The sequence below is a fragment of the Moschus berezovskii genome, chromosome X (genome assembly GCF_049115385.1).
Source record: "Moschus berezovskii isolate FMDL1 chromosome X, NW_MosBer_1.0, whole genome shotgun sequence".
Lineage (NCBI taxonomy): Eukaryota > Metazoa > Chordata > Mammalia > Artiodactyla > Moschidae > Moschus > Moschus berezovskii.
The window spans coordinates 36,329,939-36,352,644 of record NC_142488.1 but is presented as its reverse complement, the minus strand read 5'-3'; the positions used below and the strand labels follow the sequence as shown (position 1 = coordinate 36,352,644).

Here is a 22,706-nt window from a genome sequence, read left to right as displayed (position 1 = left end):
AGACACATGTATCCCAATATTCATAGCAGCACTATTTACAATAGCGAAGGCAAAGAAGCAACCTGAATGGCCATTGACGGACAGATAAAGAAGATGTGGTTTATATATACAAAGAATGCTGCTGCTGCTGCTAAGTCACTTCAGTCGTGTCCAACTCTCTGTGACCCCATAGACGGCAGCCCACCAGGCTCCCCCGTCCCTGGGATTCTCCAGACAAGAACACTAGAGTGGGTTGCCATTTCCTTCTCCAATGCATGAAAGTGAAAAGTGAAAGTGAAGTCACTCAGTCGTGTCCGACTCTTAGCAACCCCATGGACTGCAGCCCACCAGGCTCCTCCACCCATGGGATTTTCCAGGCAAGAGTACCGGAGTAGGGTACATTTCTATTATTATGGTATCATTTTTGAAGATGCTCAGCCTAAGGATTTATTTTCCTGTTTGTTCTATGGCTACGTTGGAACTCGGGGGACATTGAATTTAAGTGCACAGAGGTTGGAATTTTGTCTGTTTGTCTCTCTCTCTATCAGAATTGACAAGTTTCCCTGTAGAATGATGTTATACTTAGGCAGCAGTGCCCTGGGACTAACAAACTGATTTCAAGTGGAACTGAAATGTTGTCTGACCACAGAGCAAATCTGAATCCTTCTCTCTGAGTATCTTTCAATGTGTTTATTAGTCTCATGGAATTCCATTTGACTGCTGGGCAGGCTATTAAGTGGGTTTCTGATGCCCTTTGTATCTAAGCATGGATACAAAGGCTTGGAGAAAAGAGGCACTTCTTGGAATGTGATGTAATACTCACATTTCTCAGCAAGTGGCAGCACTTGTAGGCGATGGTCCTGTGAAAGGACTGCGTTCTAAGACCCTCCAGAGTAATGCTCCTTGGAGTATAGTCCTCCTACTGGCTACTGGTCCCTGGACCATTTGTTAGTGTTTCAAAAAAACAAATTGGGAGCTGGCCCCAGAATGTAAATCAGCAATGTCCATAAATGCATTATATAGTTTGGCTGATATTTTTTAAATAGCAAATCTTTCTCAGCAAAGGAAGCAGCACGTTGATTTACATTCTGATAGAAGTTCCTTATTTTATCATGGACCTGTGCTCTGAGTAGCTTTGCTCCAGAAAAGGGCCAGAGAAGAGACACTTGCTTGCTTGTCTCTATGGGAACAATTAGGAACTTAAGAATTAGAAAAAGGAAACACAGCAGACTTTTCCAAAGACACAGTAGCTCTTGTACTGGCCTGAGTAACCTCAGTTATTGCAGATTTCAGCAATCAGACAGCCTATGCAGTTCGGGTCAGTAGCTTTGCTAAAGAGTTGGTAAGTTCTAAACAGGCAGCCTAGACTAAGTGATGGAGAAGGCGATGGCACCCCACTCCAGTACTCTTGCCTGGAAAATCCCATGGATGGAGGAGCCTGGTGGGCTACAGCCCATAGGGTCGTGAAGAGTCAGACATGACTGAGCAACTTCACTTTCACTTTTCACTTTCATGCATTGGAGAAGGAAATGGCAACCCACTCTAGTGTTCTTGCCTGGAGAATCCCAGGGACGGGGGAGCCTGGTGGGCTGCCATCTAAGGGGTCACACAGAGTCGGACACAACTAAAGCGACTTAGCAGCTTAGCAGACTAAGTGATGTCTGTAAAGAAGGCCCATGAATGTTTGCTAAGTCACTTCAGTTGTGCTGGACTCTTTGCGACCCCATGGACTGTAGCCCACCAGGCTCCTCTGTCCATGGGATTCTCTAGGCAAGAATACTGGAGTGGGTTGCCATGCCCTCCTCCAGGGGATCTTCCTGACCTAGAGATCAAACCTGCATCTCTCACATCTGTTGCATTGGCAGCGGGGATCTTTACCACTAGCGCCACCTGAGAAGCTCAAAGAAGGCCCATGGCTGTTCAAGTAGGCTGGGCCAGAACATATACCAGTTGTCACACAGGCAGTGAATGTGTGTTAACTGCAGTTTGTGAGGACTGATGATTTCTCATACTGTTCTCCTGTAGAAAGCTCTGAACTCAGGTCATGAAGAGTCACAAGCAACAGTTATTAGGCATGATTCACCAAACACCAAATCATACCCCTGTCGGTAGCTTTTCCTTTGGAGTCATCTCATTTCCAGAGAAAGGGAATGACTCAAGAGCATTCTGATATTTTCGTTCTGATGTAACAATTAGGCGTCCTAGGCAAGGACATGAACTTCATATTGATTACCTGTCTCAAGACTGCGAAAAACCATCTAGGTACATAAGAAGAATCAATGTTGATTCTGATTGTTGAAGTTCATTCTGAATAACACACCATCTGGCACAGCACTCCACTGCATCTGTCCTTTGAGGTAAGCTGCACTCTGAATACGAATCATTCCTTGATTCATTCATTCATCAGGAAGATATTGCAATTGGCATAGTTCATTGATCCTGAAATGCAACCCCCCCCAACACATACATTTTAACATCTCTGAAGTGGAGAGTGTCTTACAATCAAAATCTAAGTTCTAGTGGGAAACAGATGGCAGATTCTAATGGGAATTGAAGAGGACATAATGAAATAATTATTTATAATGAGTGAGCATGGGCAGCGGTAAAGAATCCGCCTGCCAGTGCAGGAGATGCAGGTTCGATCCCTGGGTCAGGAAGATCCCCTGGAGAAGGAAATGGCAGCCCACTCCAGTGTTCTTGCCTGGAGAACTCCATGGACAGAGGAGCCTGGCATGCTACAGTCCAGGGGCTTGCAAAAGAGTTAGACACAACTTAGCAACTAAAGAATAAGAACCAGAAATGGTAAAGGGAACTATTAAGGGATACTGAAGCACTTTAAAGCTAGCAGCATCAGAGGACATTTACCACCCTAGGCCTGAAGGGCAAGCAGAGAGAGTGATTACTAGAATCCAGAGAGAATGCCATGTATAGTTTAAAAAGAGACCACTTCTGAGGAGCCATGGTAGAGGAAGCCAGCCTTTAACAACCCTCAGCCCAGCAGGGAGGGAGCCTGGGGAATAAATGACCTGAACTTTCTCTCCTCCTGTCTTTTTATCTCCTGCTATTGGATCCAGTTGGTCAAACCCAACTGAAAATTAGAGGGCCAAGGAGCAAAGCACAAAGCAGTTTTGAAAACTGCAGAGAGGAGCTCTGGTGGGACAGACAGAATACCAGCACAGTTCATCCCTTTTACCCTCAGCATCTACTCTTTTGTCTGAATAAAGAAATCTCAGCTCTCAGGACCTGGTGGTCCAGTGGCTAAGACTCCACGCTTCCAATGCAGGCAGCCCAGGTTTAATCCCTGGTCAGGGAACTAGATCCTGCATGCTGCAATGAGGACCACGTGCACCCAAATAAATGTTAAAAAAAAAATCTCATGTTCCCATCACCTACTGCAAAAGTCAGCAAATTACAGCCAGTAGTCTAGCCATTTGTTTTTGTCATTAGTCTTATTGGGTCACAGGCGCACACACACATATTTTTCTTTTTTTTATATGTTGTTAATGACTGCTTTTGCTCCAAAATGGCAAAGATGAGTAGTTACAACTAAGACTGGATGGCCCATAAAGCCTGAACTATTTACTATGTATCACATACAATCAGAACATTTCCTGACTCCTGACAACCAGATCACTGCAGGGTAATATCAGTTCTCTGATACACTCACCAGAAACCTAAAATCTTAGCTACCACCCAGCTTACTACCCAGAAGCTAGTTGGAGGAGAAAGAGGTTGGAAGAAACAATTAATATCAAACAAAGGTGCTTCAATCTCACTCAGGTAGCTGCTCATGAGATCTGTGTTAATAATCATTTCAAATTCTCCTGTGACTCTCTGCCAGTACTTCAGCTGAATTTCTTTACCTGGAGGATTGACCCAAACCTTCACTGTGGAAAGGATGTGGTTTCTCAGTGACCATTTTTATTGGTTTGCTGCAGTTTTCCCCTGACCAGGATGACTGAGCATTGGAAAACTGACAGATGTCTCGATAAATTCCCTGAGCTCTAGACACAGTTCTCCTTATGGAGATAAGCAACTCAACTGTGGATAAGCAACTCAATTTCTTCTTAATAATCACCCGAGCTAGTAACTCTTCTCTACCTGTAGCTTTAGTGATGTGAGGTGCCCTACCTATTTAAGAGGCATTCTCAGCTTGCAATATAATAGCACCATGACTGTTTCCTATGTAAAAAGGCTGGTGCCTTCCTTGGGCACTAAAGCCCTTGAAGAAGAAGTGAAGAGAAGTCACTCAGTTGTGTCCGACTCTTTGCGACCCCATGGACTGTAGCCCACCAGGCTCCTCACTCCATGGAAATTTTCCAGGCAAGAGTGCTGGAGTGGGTTGCCATTTCCTTCTCCAACTAGAGCCCTTAGGCTCATTGAACCCAAGTTCAGGTAGACACATAGGAAAAACTACTTAAGTAGGTTATTAAGTATAACAAGAAGGGACACTCCTAGTTGCACATCTTGGTCCCTGAACCCATGGGTTTCTGCTATGAGGGCTACAGCACTGTATAATGGCAACCCACTCCAGTCTCCTTGCCTGGAAAATCCCCTGGACAGAGGAGCCTGGTGGGCTATGGTCCATAGGGTTGCAAACTGTCTGACATGACTTAGCGACTAAACAATAGCAACTTAAAGTATATACTCTATCATGTAAGACATCTCTCCAGCCTAAGCATTGTCTATCAGCGCTTTCTATAACTGACCTTTGAGTAAACCATTTCATTCTTCTATCAAACCAGCTACTTTGGGGGTGCTGAGACATGTGATAAGACCAATGAATTCCACAGCTGTGCTTTCTTCACCGTAAATTGACTTTCTAGGTCAGAGGAGATACCTTGTAAGATGTCCTTGGAGTCTAAGTATAATGGTGCATTCACATGACAGAGAACAGTTTATCTTTACTTTCTGACCTAAGAAACGCTCACCACCTCTGTGGCTTTTTGTTATAACGGGCTCTGGAGGACTCTTCATTGTCTTTATATAGGCTTATCCATCATATTGATGATGTTCTTGCTAGTCCAGATGTGCTATCATTACCAGAGCAAAGCAATAAAGTCTAGGACTTGGAAACCAAGTATTGACCGAGAAATGCTTTCTTCTTATCAGGACACATAATCAGAAGCAGGGACGTCTGCTGTAGAAAGCCAACGGAATCTTTTAAAGGGAACATATATCTTTCGATGACCATCTCTGTACATACTGGGAAACCTTAGAGAGCAATCCCTCTTAATTTATGGCCATCTGAGTTTTTCTGGTTATTAGAGGTGCAAAGATTGGAAGATCATTTTCTCCATTCATTTCAACAAACCAACTAAGCATCTTTTACTTTGCCAAGTGCCCGCAATGCTCTTCAAATATGTGAGCAACAAACCTAAAATTCTATTTTCAGGGACCACTTTTTAAGAATACCCCCAATACCAATTACTGTGTCAATGAGGGTCCCCGCCAGAAACAATGTAATACTAAAACTATGAGTGTGATCTTAAGGAAAAAGTAACAAAAGGACTATTTATAAAAGGGTGGTTGGGGTTAAAGGAAAGTAATGAGGGACACTGAAACTGACCACAGTCAAGACTATCCCTCCTAGGCCTAAAGAGGGTAAAGGGAAAGAGTGGTGGCCATACCTCCAGCTGGAGAAGACCACCTGCCAGGAGCTATAGTCCTGGGCAGAGGAACGTAACCCCCGTGATCCAGTAGGAAGGAGCCAGAGGAAGAACTATATTGATCTCACCATTCAATCTCCTACTGGTCCCTTCCTTTGGCCAATCCCAACCAAAATTCACATGGCAAGAGAGCCCCTGTGAAGCAGTTCATTAAAGTTGGCTTCTTAGGGAACATATCAGTGTGAAGAAGGATAAAGAGGGGAAAAAAAGCAGGGACAGAGGTAGAGCACCCAGAACAACATCTTACAGTTAGAACTGGCTACATTTTGCCCCTTTTAGAGTGGTATGGAAGCCCTGCTACACCTGCAACCAAGATTGAAGATCCGATGTGCCACAACGAAGACCTGACGCAGCCAAATAAATATCTTTAAAACTCCTTTAAAAAAGATACAAATGGATTTATTTACAAAACAGAAATAGACTAAACAGACATAGAAAACAAACTTATGATTACCAAAGGGGAAAGGGATAAGTTAGGAGCCTGAGATTGAAATACACACATTATTATTAATAGACAACCACAAGGACCTACTGTATAGCACATGGAACTATACTAAATACCTTGTAATAAGGATATGTGTGTGTGTATATATATATATTCTTTTTTACATTCTCTTCCATTATATGTGGGAATTCCCTGATAGGTCAGTTGGTAAAGAATCCACCTGCAATGCAGGAGACCCTGTTCAATCCTGGGTCGAGAAGATCCACTAGAGAAGGGATAGGCTACCCACTCCAGTATTCTTGGGCTTCTCTTGTGGCTCAGCTGATAAAGAATCCACCTGCAATGTGGGAGACCTGGGTTTGATCTCTGGGTTGGGAAGATCCCCTGGAGAAGGGAAAGGTTACCCAATCCAGTCCATGTGGTCACAAAGAGTTGGACACAACTGAGCAACTTGCCCTTCACTTCAGTGTGTGTGTGTGTGTGTGTGTGTGTGTGTGTGTGTGTATAAAAATTTGTGTGCTTAGTCACCCAGTCATGTCCAACTCTTTGCGACCCCATGGACTGTAGCCTGTCAGGCTCCTCTGTCCATGGAATTCTCCAGGCAAGAGAATACTGGAGTGGGTAGCCATTCCCTTCTCCAGGGGATCTTTCCCACCCAGGGATCCAACCCAGATCTCCTGCATTGCAGGCCAATTCTTTACCATCTGAGCCACCAGGGAAGCCCATACATATATTATATATATATATAACTGAATCACTTTGCTGTGTACCTGAAACTAACACAATATTGTAAATCAACTATAGTTCAATAAAGGTTTTTAAAAAAAGACTGATAAATGGGGTGTGTCTTAGGCCAATGTTCACATAAACCAGGCTATAGTATCAAGTACCTCAAATATTAAGGTCCAGTCAATGCTTCTTAAAGTTTATTGTGATTTCAGGTCAACCAAGGATCTTGTTCTAATGAATATTCTGATTGAATCTGGCTTAAGGCCCAACATTCTTCATTTCCAACAAGCTCCCAGATGAAGCTAATGCTGTTCGTTCATGAATCACACCCTGAGAATCTGGTGTACATTTTGGTGAAGAACTAAGGACATGGGCTTTGGGATCTGAAATGTAGGGTAGGACCTATTAAGTACTAGTTGGGTTACTTAACCTGAGACTCATGTCTCCTGTTTGGTCCTTTGTCTTTTTTAAACACAGATAATAGGTAACAATTCATAAAGTCCCTGATGTATATTAGGTGCTCAATAAATGTCACTTCTTTGATCCCTTCCCTTATCACTGCCCATGATTTACTGAAGGGAGAGCAAAGGGAATGATGGTGTCAGGGTTCAGCTTTACAGAAAGAAAGGTGAAGAAAAACCAAAATGAGAGATTCAATAGCTAAGCAACAAGAAGAGTTGTTCAACATCATCTGAATCTTAGACACCAGACAGTCATCCAAACTGTGTGTCTCAATTCAGCAAATGTGCTTTGCTCACTCCAAAGACAAATAAATATAAAGACAGGAGGAATAGGTGACACATATTTTCAAGTATATGCATCTGCAAGTACCCAGGAATAACTTGTAATAGAACACATGAGATGTATTAGGAAAGTGAATTTAATGAAAAAGATATTACACTTTGCAGCAAGTACAGAGTGGCACAAAGCTTTGGTCTGGGGGACACAATCCATACAGAAGCTTAGAAGTAGGCATATTAAGTGTTTAAGCATTGCTACTGATTTTGCACTATACATGGCAAAACAATAGGAACAATCGTTTGCAGCCAATAATAAAACCAAGAAAACCAGCAAAATAAATGCAGACCTCCCATCTTCCCCAGGTAATGTTTTTAATGTTATTATTTCTTAAATCTTCCATCCTTTTCTCTCTCACCTTAAAGCCAATGATACTGTATTGTGCACTTAAAAATTTGTTAATAGGGTACATCTCCCATTAAGTGTTCTTACCACAGTGAATAAAAAAGAAATCAATGAGTTATTAAGCCACAAAATACATGGAGGAACTTAAATGCATATCGATAAGTGAAAGAAGCAAGTTGGAAAAGGCTATATACTGTATGATTGATTCCAACTATATAACATTCTGGAAAAAGGCAAAACTATAGAGACAGTAAAAACGACCAGTGATTGTGAGGGGTTGAAGTACAGGGGATTTTTAGGACAGCAAAAAGATTCCATATGAGAATGTAATTGTGGATACACGATATCAAGCATCTGCTAAAACCCATACCACTGTAAAATACCAAAAGTGAGCCCAAATGTAAACTATGGACTTCAATGAACAATAACACACCAATGTTGGTTAATCAATCAATTGTATTAACATTTCACACCACCACACCAACGGAAGACATTAATTGCAGGAGAAACTTGCAGGGGGAGGGGAATGGTAGTATCTGGCAACTCTGTACTTTCTGTTTAATTTTTCTGCAAACCTAATACTTCTCTAATTTCTTAAAGTCTAATAATTTAAAAACAAAGAGATCAACTTCCTAGCAAAGCCAGAGCTTAGGAGAGTAAATTGGCAGACAAAGCAGCTGCATGCTAGGGACAAGGCAGATACAGGTGACCCAGTCATTGGCAGAGTTTGGAAAATTTCCACCCTTACTTCTTCCCAAGGAGAGCTGCCATTCCAATGCCCCAGGAATGCAGCGATCCTCAGGTGTTCTTAGGGTATTGCAAGTGCATCTTCCCTCTCCAGTCCACTAAACGCTTGGATTCATCTTCAGGCCCAGAGAAAAACAGCCTGCCTGTGACAACCACACTCAATCAAGCAACAGGGATCTAGTGCATTCAGAGTTGGGCCAGTTCTTGCCCTGATGATGTGGTGTCTGTCTCTGAGGTTCTTTAAATATTTGTATTGATACAACATTTATTTTGAGAAATGCTGCCGAGTGGAAGGGATAAAGGAAATGTCCAAAGGAGGCCACCCTTCTCCCCCTTTCCCGATGTGCTTAGCAATTCATGCCTGGCCCAAGTTACATACTCCATTCAGGAAAACAGAAGCACAGTCTCTAATCAAACCTGTCATTCATCAACCATGAACTGCTGTTCAGGCATGGGGTCCCTGCCTCACTTCTCTACTCAAGAAGACAGTATTTTTTCTTGCTAATACCACAGTCTTTCCAGGAGGAGTTCCCCATCTCATTATACTTTCGCAGGGATGTTTAGTACCCCTTGCAGTTTGATTCCTTAGGAAGCAGTCAGGGTAACTCCTCCTCCCCCAGCCTGGCTTTGTGCATTCAGATGCTTTGCCAACAAATGACTGTAACAGAGCTGGTTTCAGAGGTGATAGAAAAGACCTGAAAATTAATATTAACATTTCCATTAATCCAAAAACATCAAGGATATCTCCCATCTTTGGAGATACACCCCATCTGTCAGAGGCACAATGTAAGATGATACTTAGGAATTAAGAAGGACAAATTAATTGAGGGTAATAAAGAAGGTCAAAAGCAAGAAGATTCAGAAAAGTCTAGACATTTCTTTCTTCATAGCAACTGAAAACCAATGAACTCTCTTCAAGATGTCAATTTATGAATAATGAATATTGGAAAGGATGGAAAAGCAAATATATTCCCAATATGCAATCACTCTAACTACAGTTCAAACATAAATGATTGACATAAACTGTTTTGTAAGGGAATGGCTCCCTTCCCTGTTTTCAAATGGGAAAGATTTTAAAAGATTTTACTGGTAGAATGGGCGGGGGTGGGAAGGAGGCTCAAGAGGGGATATGAGTATACATATGGCCAACTCATATTATTGTCCAGCAGAAGTTAATGCAACATGGTAAAGTAATTATATCCCAATAAAAAAAGTCCATAAATAAATAAAACATTTTTACTGTTGGGACCCATCGGTTCCCATAGATTTGCACAAACAAGTTTCAACTTTCTGAAGACAAAATGAACCTCTGGCTAAGTAGAAAATCATACTTGGAAGGAGCAATTAGATTCTTTCCCCCAGAGTAAGCAGATAAAGACAATAAAAGGGTAAAAATATTTTGACTCAAGTTCACATCTAGTTCTCTGCCCTTCTATAAAGAGACATTTTTCCCCCTTAGCAAATGCCAATGATTTTAACTTTTGCTTTAACTATTATACCAAAATATTTTACTTGCTTGTTGTATTAATTTCTGCCTCAATCAGAGACAAAGAAAAACAAAATAAGAGACATTTATCCTCCTTTGCTGAAATACTGGAAAGAAAAACATGATCTACTCCCTATAGGCATATTTTGTCACTTATAGGCAATACTAACTATATATTCTATCTCCCTTTTCCAAGTATGAAAGGAACCTTCTGCCGGTATAGGTCAATAAATTCTAATGGGGTAAAGAAGTACTAATCTTTGAAACACCATGCATTCCTCATAATGACCACAGCATTTGTATTTCTATGGAATTTGTTTTGACAGAATGGTAACTTTCCTTTTGGAGATAAAAAGTGAGATTCTGGACAACAACCCTGTGAGGAAGGCAGGTTTAATCTCCCTGACATAGGAGATAAGCGAAGGGCCATAGTTAAGAAATGGTCATTACACTGAAAGAACGTTGTTAAGGAAAAGGGTGGAAAGATAGTTTGTTTATGGTTTCTACAACCTCTTAACAAAAAGCTGACACAGTCTCTCTTTCCATAAAATAGAACAAAACTTACTATCTAATCAGATGAATTAGGAAATTCCACAATGGATGATATAGAAAAGTAAGGAGTTTTTTGGGTATTTTTTGTATTGCTATACACTGGAGACTACTTCACTATAATGAATGTTAAAACTTAGCTAAACACCCAGGAAAAGAAGGGTTTAAGAGATTATGAACCACAGATTGCTATCTCTAGATCACTAATAATGACCTTTTTTTCACAGTGGGTTAGAAGTGACAAAGCATATTTACCTATATTACCTCATTTGATATCAATTACTCCAAAGCAGCCCAATTATCCCTATTTTCCAGGCAACTAGATCAAGGCCTAGATTGGACAATGAACTTGACTGAGGTCACACTGTTGGTAAGTAGTCAAGACTTGAGCTTCTGTCAATGTGAGTTCAAGTTCAGGCTCCTTCCATCTCACCATGGTTGCCTCACAATGAATAACATCCAGGTTAATAAAATCCAATGTGTTATCATGATGCAGAGTTGGTGCAAATAATATAGCCAACATAATTTCTCCTCAATCTTCCTCAAACTGTGATCCGTTTGTATTAGAATCACCCAAGAAGCTTGATAAAAAATGATGGAATTTCCTGGAGATTTTGTTCAGTAGGCTTGGAACAATGCTCTGGAATCAATGTATTACATTCACACCCCATATTCAGATAATCCTGTGGCATCCTTGATATGGCCCAATTTCCATGGCTCTTGCTCAAGCCTTGCAAGATCCAATGTTTGCTATAGTTGTGCCTATATAAACTTCCTCATTCTATTTCTTTTCATTAACTTCAGAGGTCATAAATATACCATTGTGGGAGGAAACCCTTTCTGCCAACTTCTAAAAGCAATGCTCAGTTTCATGTGAAGTATCTACATGGAAGAAAAACACTGATCACAGCCCAAAATGCCATCGTAGTTCACTCTGAGTTGCTTCTGGGACTTGATATCCTGATCCAGTTTGCTTCTAAGAGTGGGCTTTAACCTTATTTTTTCCACAGCTATCTCCTCCCTTGCCAAATAGAAACCTTGGAGTAGTAGATGCTGCTGCTGCTAATATTACGGTCAATATGGTGGGCTCAATTCACCCATTAGTTAAGTACTTAGAGATGATTCATCATATATTTAAGCTTTTTCTAAGGAAAAGGAATCAAAATAAAAAGTCCCATCAAAATATCTTTGTGGTTGGTGCTTTTGTAACATGGAAAATCCATATCCTGACAATTCCAATGACATTAACAACAATAGGCAAAATGAGAGCTGATATACTGGATCTTCCATGTGTCCTGCAGGTGCTATTTAGAAATGGAATGGTTGAAATCAGGCTTGTAAGCTTGCCAGGGTCTCTTTACAACTTGTTTGATTCAACTAAGAAAAAAATTGAGGGCTGCTTGAAATAAGGAGTAGGATCCTCCAGGCAAGGCCATGGTCTCCTCTTCTGAGAAGATGAGATGCTAGGCTGGAGAGAACACTCTGTGCTTTATCTATGCCAAGAGAAGCTGAAATGTGCTGTCTAGGATTGTAACTAAAGTACTTATAGTGCTGTGCTGTGCTCAGTCACTTCAGTCATGTCCGACTCTTTGTGACCCTATAGACTGTAGCCCACCAGGCTCCTCTGTCCATGGGATTCTCCAGGCAAGAAGAAAGGTTGCTTTTAAAAGACCAATCAGAGTCAGGTATTTTTCTTGATCTATGTGGATCCCAGGTCCCTGTAACAGTGATCTCTAAAGATACCTATATTCTAACATTATGTTACTGTTTTTACATTTTCACTTAATCCACAAATATTTCATTACCTGCTCTTAATTAAGCATGGGGGATACAGCTATGAAATAATATGAATACTGTCTCTCTCTGCCCCTCTGAATCTTATATTCTTGGGATGTGGTGGGAAGGGAATTGACACAGGCATGATAGAACTCATTACATGAATAATGTATTAAACTTGTGATGTATGTAGTGAAGGGGAAAGAGAGGCAGGTGACCTAGTCAGGCAGAGGGGCATCAGGAGAGATTTCCCGGAGCAGGTAACATTTTAGACCTGGATGATGAATGGAAATCAGGTCAATGAAGAGAAGGAGCAAGAAGATTCCACTGCAAAGGCTGTGAGAGAGACTAGAGGCTGGCACAATTGAAAAGTAGAGAAATGCATTGCATGGCTGAAAGGGGAGAAAGGAAGGAGGCATGGTGTGGGGTGAGCTGGAGGCTGCTGCTGCTGCTGCTAAGTCGCTTCAGTCGTGTCTGACTCTGTGTGACCCCATAGACGTTAGCCCAACAGGCTCCCCCGTCCCTGGGATTTTCCAGGCAAGAACACAGGAGTGGGTTGTCATTTCCTTCTCCAATGCATGAAAATGAAAAGTGAAAGTGAAGTCGCTCAGTCGTGTCCGACTCTTAGCGACCCCATGGACTGCAGCCCACCAGGCTCCTCCATCCCTGGGATTTTCCAGGCAAGAACACAGGAGTGGGTTGTCATTTCCTTCTCCAATGCATGAAAGTGAAAAGTGAAAGTGAAGTCGCTCAGTCGTGTCCAACTCTTAGCGACCCCATGGACTGCAGCCCACCAGGCTCCTCCGTCCATGGGATTTTCCAGGCAAGAGCACTGGAGTGGGTTGTCATTGCCTTCTCCGGAGCAGGAGGCAGCAATCATCTAATACAGGGTCTGGCAGGCCATGACCAGGAATTTGGATTTTATTCGCAGGGCAATGGAAAGCCACAGAAGGTTTTAAAGGATGATCAGATTTTCAATTTTTAAAGGATCATCACCAGCTCAATGGACATGAGTTTGAGTAAACTCCGGGAGTTGGTGATGGACAGGGAGGCCTGGCATGCTGCTGTCCATGGGGTTGCAAAGAGTTGGACATGACTAAATGACTGAACTGAACTGAAGATAGACAGATAGCCAATGATGTGTAAGTATAGCCTACTGGTAGAAGTTGAATTTGGGTGGTGGGTATAAGGGCGTTCACTATAAAATCATTTCAACTTTCCCATATGTTTAAACATTTTAAATTAACATGCTGGGGAAATCTGGCCACTGTGTGGAGGGGAAATTGAAGGAGGGCAAGAGTGGCTGCAAAAATAGCAGTTAGGAGACTTGCAACAATTACGGAGAGAGGTAATAGTGGCTTATACCTAGGTGGTGGCATGGAGATGGTGAGAATTGGACAGGTTTTTGAGATCTTTAGGAGACATAATCAATACGATTTCCTGACTAATTTTGCCTCAGGGTAAGGAAGAAGCATAAATCAAAAATCACTAATTTAGAAAGATACCTGTACCCAATGTTCACAGCACCACTATTTACAATAGCCAAGGTATGGATGCAACCTAGATGCCCATCAACAGAGGAATGATGAAAATGATATGGTGCATATATACAATGAAATATTATTCAACCGTAGTAAAGAGTAAAATAATGCCATTTGTAGCAACATGGATGCACTTAGAGGGCATTATGCTAAATGAAATAAGTCAGAGAAAGACAAATACTGTATGCTATCACTTGTATATGGAATCTAAAAAATACAACAAACTAGTGAATATAATAAAACAGAGGGGCTTCCCTGATGGTTCAGAGGTTAAGAATCTGCCTTGCAAAGCAGGGGACACTGGTTTAATTCCTCGTCCAGAAAGATTCTACATGCTTCAGAACAGCTAAGCCCATGGACTACAGCTACTGAGCTAGTTCTCTAGAGCCCTCGAGCCACAACTACTGAAGCTGGGGTGCCTACAACCCAGGCTTCACAAGAGAAGCCACAGCAACAAGAAAAACCCCCACACTACAACTATATAGAGTAGCCCTTGCTCGCCATAACTAGAGAAAAGCTTATGCACAGCAACAAAGACCCAAAGCAGCCAAAAATTAAACAAAAAACACTCATAGTTACAGAGGATCAGTGGTTACCAGCGGGGAGAAGTGTACGGGGAGGGGCAAGATATGTAAGTGAGTTAGTGAAGTCACTCAGTACTGTCCAACTCTTTGTGACCCCATGGACTGCAGCCTGCCAGGCTCCTCCATCCATGGGATTTTCCAGGCAAGAATACTGGAGTGGGTTACCATTTCCTTCTCCAAAGATATGTAAAAGGAGGTACAAATTACTAGGTATAAATAAATAAGTTATAAGGATACAGTACATGGAATATGGTCACTATTTTATAATAAGTTTACATGGAATATAATCTATAAAAATATCAAATTACTATGTTGTACAGCTAAAACTAATATTGTAAGTCTGCTATATGTCAATGAAAAGAAAGTCACTACCCAATATCTAGTTAGTATAACCTGGTGGATGATGGGACAAAGTACTGAGACAGGATGTAGTGGAGCAGAAAGACATAGGTGTAAGAAAAAGTGTGGAATAAAGAGTTCATTTTTGACTATGTTGAGAGTATGAGCAATCCTGGTGGAGATATCATATAAACCGTTGGATCAGGGCCTAGGGCTGAGAGAAAGGGCCTGGGTTGGGGATGTGAATTTGAAGTCATAAGTATATAAATGATCATAAAACCATGAGGATAAAATACATGATAATACTTGGGGATGGATAAAGTGAGGAGAAAAGAAAGAACAAATATCAAAGAATCCAGTGTTTAGAAGGACTTCCCTGGTGGTTAAGAATCCACCTTTCACTGCAGGGGATGCAGGTTCAACCGCTGGTAAGGGAAGTAAGATCTCACATGCCGCGGGGCAAGTAAGCCTGCTTGCCACAACTAGAGAGCCTGCATGCTCTAGAGAATAAGAGAAACCCACGTGCTGCAACTAGAGAAAGCCCCTGTGCTGCAATGAAGACACGGCACAGCCAAAAAAAAAAAAAAAGAATCCAAAGTTAAGCATTTTACAATCTTTAACAGACAAGGAAATGGAACAATCAGTGAAACAGAAAAATTAGGCATGAATGATATTAGAGAAGGCCTCTATTGACGGGCTTTTAGATGTTTTCCAATATTTTCCAAGAAATATCCTTGTATGTACTCATTTTTAACATATTTATCAATCTCTATAGGATAAATAACCAAAAGTAGAATTGATATGTAATATACAGATCTCATTTTGAATTTAGAAGTGTTTACTCTGGGAAAAAAAATTGCTTCAAAAAGCTACCAAACATAGATTAACCATATTAAATGTGGTATTTGATAAGAATGGTTAGCTGATTGCAGCCATGAAATTAAAAGACGTTTACTCCTTGGAAGGAAAGTTATAACCAACCTAGATAGCATATTAAAAAGCAGCGACATTACTTTGCCAACCAAGGTCCATCTAGTCAAGGCTATGGTTTTTCCAGTGGTCATGTATGGATGTGAGAGCTGGACTGTGAAGAAAGCTGAGCACCAAAGAACTGATGCTTTTGAACTGTGATGTTGGAGAAGACTCTTGAGAGTCCCTTGGACTGCAAGGAAATCCAACCAGTCCATTCTAAAGGAGATCAGTCCTGGGTGTTCATTGGAAGGACTGATGCTAAAGCTGAAGCTCCAATACTTTGGTCACCTCATGTGAAGAGTTGACTCACTGGAAAAGACTCTGATGCTGGGAGGGATTGGGGGCAGGAGGAGAAGGGGACAACAGAGAATGAGATGGCTGGATGGCATCACTGACTCGATGGAGGTGGGTTTGAGTGAACTCCGGGAGTTTGTGATGGACAGGGAGGCCTGGCGTGCTGTGATTCATGGGGTCACAAAGAGTCGGACACGACTGAGCGACTGAACTGAACTGATAATGTAGTACACTGTAGCCATATAAAAAGAAAGAGGCTGTCAATATATTCTGATATGGAAGAGGAAAGGGTAAGTAAGACTTGCTTTTCACAATTTTGAACTATTTTAATTTTGTGACATTCACATGTATCATTTATATTAAAAATCTTTTTTGTACTTCTATACTATACTTAAAAAAAAAAGTAACCTAAAAGATCTACTTGCCTTTTATTTCTGAGAGCCACACCAACAGGATTCTGATGGACTTTGGCATACCTGGGCTTTACATTATGGAAACACCCAGTTAGATGTTGGATTTTATGAAATCACAATACTCTCACAATTGCTCTAACTGTGACAAAGGTCTGAATACATGAAATTCATACTCATCTTGAGTTCAAGATATTTTGGAATTAATTTTGCCACTTTCATTATTAGCGAATAAATCTACTTCAGTCTGTCTTCTTTAGAAATGTCTCCAGGCTTACCCTCTCACCTCCCCTAAAAATGTCGTTGAGGATATACTGAGTCATGGCAAGTCTGAAGACATTTATTCTTCCAATATAGGAAGTAGTGATGATCGTACAGTTTTTGTTTTCTGTTTTTAAGAAGGGCAACATAGAGATACAGGTGTGAGTTTTAAAAATTGTATCATATGCACTAAGCTACACTAGACTAATAACTTCCATTTCCTAGAACTGGGTAGCCTATTTTTGAATAACAGTGAATATGGATTGTTATTCATCTTACTAAGAATAATGGTAAATATATTCTTAAATCTGTTTTCAAAATTCAAAAAGAAATTTAGAATATGGAAGAATTAGCTACCTGAAGATGATTCTAGCTTTCCTACTACTAAAATTCAGTATCCATCATTTTAAGAATTTTTACATGAATTCAAGTGGAAAAATGAGCTGAGAGGTTAGAATATGACTCCAGAAGAAGACTGTGTCAAGTATATTCATATACAAACATTCAGACTTGACTCTACCTCCTGCCATCTATGTGCTCTTGCCCATCACGATTAGCATAGGATCATGCCACGTGGAAGACCACAGTCGACAGAACACTGGCTTAGGAGTTACACCCTGTATTTAAGTCTAGATACACTCACAGATTTTATATGATCTTAGGCAAGTCATCTTTGCTCTATGGGCTTCAGATTTGCACTGTGCAAAATGAGGAACAGGTCCACAGTCCCTTTTCAGCATTAACTCCCTTTACATCTAAGTTTGGTGGCTAAAGCCTCTGCATTTCTAAGTGACAGAGGTGGGATGGAACTATTGGCCACAATCCTTCATCGCTTCCAGCACCCTCACTCTTGCCATGGCTTTGGTGTTAGCAGAGTATATTTCCCTGCCTCTTGATTTGGGGCTTGGCCATGTGACTTCCTTTGAGCAACAGGATACATCCGACGTAATACAAGTAGGGGCTCAAAAATGTGCATTGCTTCTCATTCCCTTTTAGTTAATAGCTTAGAACATTTTATAAATGTTTACAACACAGCTCTCTCAATAGCTAGGTCATAATTAGGGTGACCCTACACACCAATTTTCCCGGCTCAGTCCTGGCTTACATCTGATATCCTGGTTTAATGATTTAGGTCTCTTCACTCCCCAAAATGGGATGATTTAGAGTATCAATTACATAGTCACCACAGAAAAAAAAACCTCAGTTCATCTTGAAAATTCACCTGGCTAATCCATAAGTTAGCTACAACAACAGGACCACCCTCTTGCCTGAGCAACCATCCTCACAGTGCCTTCTCTGGATCATGGGGATTCCTGGGGTGAGGAAAGGGTAGCCAGTATCCCTTCTTCTTACTCTGCAAGAGGCCTATGTTCCAAGTGGTTCCCTTTTCCTTTCAATCTTGAGAAAACCTAAAGTCACTCACAATTAGAAGAAGATGGGGGGCTCCCAATCTCAACTGTAGTTTCAAATAAACATATGCCATTTCCCCTATGAGATAAAGCCCATGAGTTATTACACAATGTGTTTGTTAACAGGACCATGTGGTATACTTTTTATCATCCAGTCAAAAAAGCCCTAGACGGAGAAGGCAACGGCAAGCCACTCCAGTACTCTTGCCTAGAAAATCCCATGGATGGAGGAGCCTGGTAGGCTGCAGTCCGTGGGGTCGCTAAGGGTCGGACACGACTGAGGGACTTCACTTTCACTTTCCACTTTCACACATCGGAGAAGGAAATGGCAACCCACTCCAGTGTTCTTGCCTGGAGAATCCCAGGGACGGGGGAGCCTGGTGGGCTTCCGTCTATGGGGTCACGCAGAGTCGGACACGACTGAAGTGACTCAGCAGCAGCAGCAGCAGTGGACATAGAGAGTACATGCTTTTATAAGACAGTTGGCGAGCTCCTAGCTATTCATAACATTGACACCTCTCCCCTTATGTCCCAACAGGCTCAGGTGAGAAATGGCAAGGAAGCCAACTTCAGGTCGTGAGCCTACCACTGGTAGGAAATAACAACCAGACAGTCCTGGGAGGCCTCACTTTGGAGAACTGGTACTTTCAGAGCTTACTCTTCCCCATGCTGGCACGGAGCATGAGGACGCCCTCAACAGGAGTTCCGGGATTGTCCGCCATCCTCTGCCAGAGGCGCCGCTCTTCCCCTTGAGAGTCCATCCAATCCACGTTCTTCCCATGGCTCACACCTAAAGAAGCGAAAGGGGAGCATTATACTTTAGAAATGAAATGCTCTTATCTTCTGGACTGATACCTATCAACCTCTGCTGACCAGAGAGACCTTCATTGGTTTATCTAGTGAGTGATGTTAGCGTGGAATACATCCTTTGCAGGCAACATTACTCTCTCCTGCCTAGGTGATGGGGAACAAATTATGATGGCCCTGGGGGCTCGTTTCTTACTCACTTTGGTAGCTTAAGTAGAAAGCTGGCTCATCTAGACTGAGTTAACATGACAGAAGAACAGGCTGAACTGGGCCACTTCTGTGACCTGGGAGTTGGCATTTTAGTGGCAGAGACAGCCTTAATCTATACATACGTAGAGCATCACAGGGGTGGGGTCGTTCTCCACAGGAAAGCTGACCCTGTTGCATGCAGACTGTGGCTGGCCTTGTGTTAGGATAATGAAAGTTTGCAGGGCTGCACCTGCTCTGCTGCTAAAACTTTCCCAAATCACTCTGTTATAGCTGTGTCTTATGGCACCAATTCTGTGTTTCTGTGACCTGTCTGGACAACATGAGACATTGTTTTTTAGGGAAAAAATGGATTTCCTTTCAATTCAACCAGTGTTGAGTAAAGGCTGCAAGCCTTGGACAGCACTGAGAAGAACATGAAGTCAAGTTGGTCTGGGAAGTCCTTTGCTGTGTATTGTCATTGTCTGAAGCGAGTATCATCATGGTGGTTGTCTCCTAAGCAAATCCTGAAGTGCGGCCCAAGAAAGTAGTTGAAATTAACTCAGACTAAAGTGTAAATGATATTTTATAAGAGGTCCAAATATAAGCATTATGCACCCCAAACTTCTAACTGAAGGATACAAAGTTACAGAGTACTATTTTTAACAGTGAACCAAACCTTGGATAAAGGAATACAGCATCTATAGAAATCTCGAGAGTCAGCTAAGCAGAAATTACAAATACACCTATGACACATTACACGTGTAGGAACCACTCCCCTGCCCCATGCCGAGTCAGACTATCTAAGGGTACCCTAGTCCCTCACCACTTCCGGAATTCAGACGAACTCCTCCCAGAAAGATGTTGCTGGAAAAGGCCTCCTTATCCCAGATGGTAAGTTCTAGGCAAACATGCTTTATATCCTGGGGATGCAGGCCACTGAACATGAAAGTATGATTCCACTGAGGGTTCAGACTCTTTTTTATTACCAGAGTTTTGTGCTTGGTGGCTTTGCTATCATCAGGGAGCAGGTAGCTGCAGGAGAAAACACAATCAAGTCATCAGTGAAGCAGAAAAGGGCATCCTTGCATAGTCATTTGAATTTCCCATAATACCTGGTGTGTACATGGGTGTGTGTGTTTGATTATCTTTCCCAGCACCTTATATGTTTACATCTGGGTTGATATAGTGGAATGGTTTATTATCTCTTTTAAGTGGGGGCAAGAGTAGAATGCCCACAATCTCCTTTCTAATCCTATTGGTCCTTCCCTCATCTCGAAATGAAAATACCTCCTGTGGGAGACACTCTGTAATAATGTCCTGCCTCCCATCATCACTGGCTCACCTCTGTGGGGACGTGATGCCAGGATGAACACTTCCTGCCATGCTGACAGGTTCCCACCTTAAGCTCCTGTGTCTCTTGGCTTCTCCAATTAAGGACTTCGGTGCTCTGTGAGCCGACTCAGCTTACATGCAGGAAACCCTGGATTACTGGGAATTTCATGTCCCTTGGAACAACCCTCAACCACAGAGTTTTAGAAATTGGTGGATGAGGAGACTTCCCCGGCGGTCCAGTGGTTGAGACTCCCCTGCTGATATCACATTCATTCTTCATCAGGGAACTAAAATCACACATGTTGTACAGCACAGCTAAAAAATAAACTGAAGTAAAGGAAATTGGTGGATGAGTCTCCCAGCTTTCCTGTCCCTTGAAGGGACAATCCTAAGGTATATTTCAAAGAGTTGCTTAACACTTCATTAGTGGAAATGAGCCCCATTTGACCACAGTAGGAACCTGCCTAGTAACATTTTTATCAGCTTCTATCCCTTCCCTGTCTCATTTTCCTTACTCTGTTTTTGATCATAGTACCTGATGAGTCAGGCACTTTTGGGAAGGAGACTTATAGATATGGAATTATTACATCAAATTAACATAAACAATACCACAAATGACCTTACAATAAAGAAGACACATTATGATACTTGAGATTTCATTTCATGTACCAAACAGATACTGCTTATCTCCCAATATTCATTCTATTTGTCTCCAAAAAAAGAAAGTCCTCATTTTTTCAGTTAGGCACAAGATTGTCCAGAATAAAGACTACATTCCCTAGCCTCCCTTGTAGCTTATATAGTCAGGTGACTAAGTTCTGGCCAATGGGATACCTTACCTTTAGTGTTTGTTTCCACACAAAGACTGTTGTTTAAGACACTCTTATGTTGGCTCATGGAGGTTATATGTTATAATATTAAATTTCATAGAAGAGACTATTCTTGCTCTCTCATGCTCTTTTAAAAAAAAATTGAGGTCCTTTTAAAATCAGCTCAATGGTTAACTATAACTAGAGACAGAATTTACTAGAAAGTTACTTGCCTTAAAAATACATCCTTTATTTTCTCCTTTCATACATGTTCAACATGATAAAGTAAAAACTGTTTCAGAAGAATGTCAAGTCATTTGTGCAAGGGCACAATGAGTTTATGAGCAAGGAGCTATCCCCTCATCCCCACCAATGAGCAGGAAGAGGCCTGACTGGGATGGTAGGGCTGGGAAGACACATTTCAATGGCAGGATCCACATAAACCTTTCTTCTGTGCTTAATCCTACTGTGAGGAAGAGTCAAGGACAGATGGCCGGGAATTCAGGCACACACACTCACCAGCGGGGAAGACCCAGACATCTGGCTTCTCCTTATTATCGCCCTTACCAAAGCTAGAAGTGAAATCATAAAGGTTTGACTCATTTCCTCATGGAGGAAATTACACTTTTCTACGGAGAAAGGAGGAAGGAATGATACTGTCATCTGACAAAGAATTAATCTCACGGCAGGCATCACAGGAATTTGTTTTACCTTATGTAGCTTGTGGTACTCTGTGAGAGCAGGGTCTACATCTTATATTGGGAACCGCAAGACTTAACTGCTTGGAACATGCACATTTATGTGTTTGTCTGTATGGATGAAAAATATCCTTCTGGTTCTAGTTTTTCTGATTATAAGAGAAAAATCTCAAATAGAAATCAGGAGGGATTTGTTGTTTGGGTTACCTCGAATGGGTAAGATGTCCATTAAAAGGGATGTATTCCCTCAAGAAACTGCCCTAGGTTCCACAAAGTGGGCACAAATGCCCAAGAGTCAGTCTTGGAGCTTCTCCAAGGCACTTCCCAGTGGATATCTTGAGGGACGATGCTCTGGCATCCCCACTTTTTACAATTTCCCCCAAGAGAGAAAAATTCCAAAGATCCAATATTTTGGTTGTTTTCACATACTGCCAGCACCAAAAGATAGCAAAGCACAATACAAGAATATTACGTGTAGAAAGCCAAACTTTTTCCTCCTTTGAGAAATAAATCTCACAGGAAAATTTGCCAGACTTGA

At 41.7% G+C, this 22,706-nt stretch overlaps 1 protein-coding gene across 2 annotated transcripts in view; it reads right to left on the bottom strand.

Annotated features, from left to right (window-relative positions):
* Positions 1-7,678: 7,678 nt before the first annotated feature.
* SYTL5 (synaptotagmin like 5) overlaps positions 7,679-22,706 on the bottom strand; it is a 171,166-nt gene continuing 156,138 nt past the window's right edge. For both annotated transcript variants that reach the window (XM_055393305.2, XM_088833772.1), the window contains exons 16-17: positions 20,153-20,361; positions 7,679-19,123 (exon numbers count right to left, since the gene is read on the bottom strand). In XM_055393305.2, the coding sequence (XP_055249280.2) occupies positions 18,981-19,123; positions 20,153-20,361 (352 nt within the window). In that variant the 3' untranslated portion in view covers positions 7,679-18,980. The remainder of the gene's footprint in view (positions 19,124-20,152; positions 20,362-22,706) is intronic.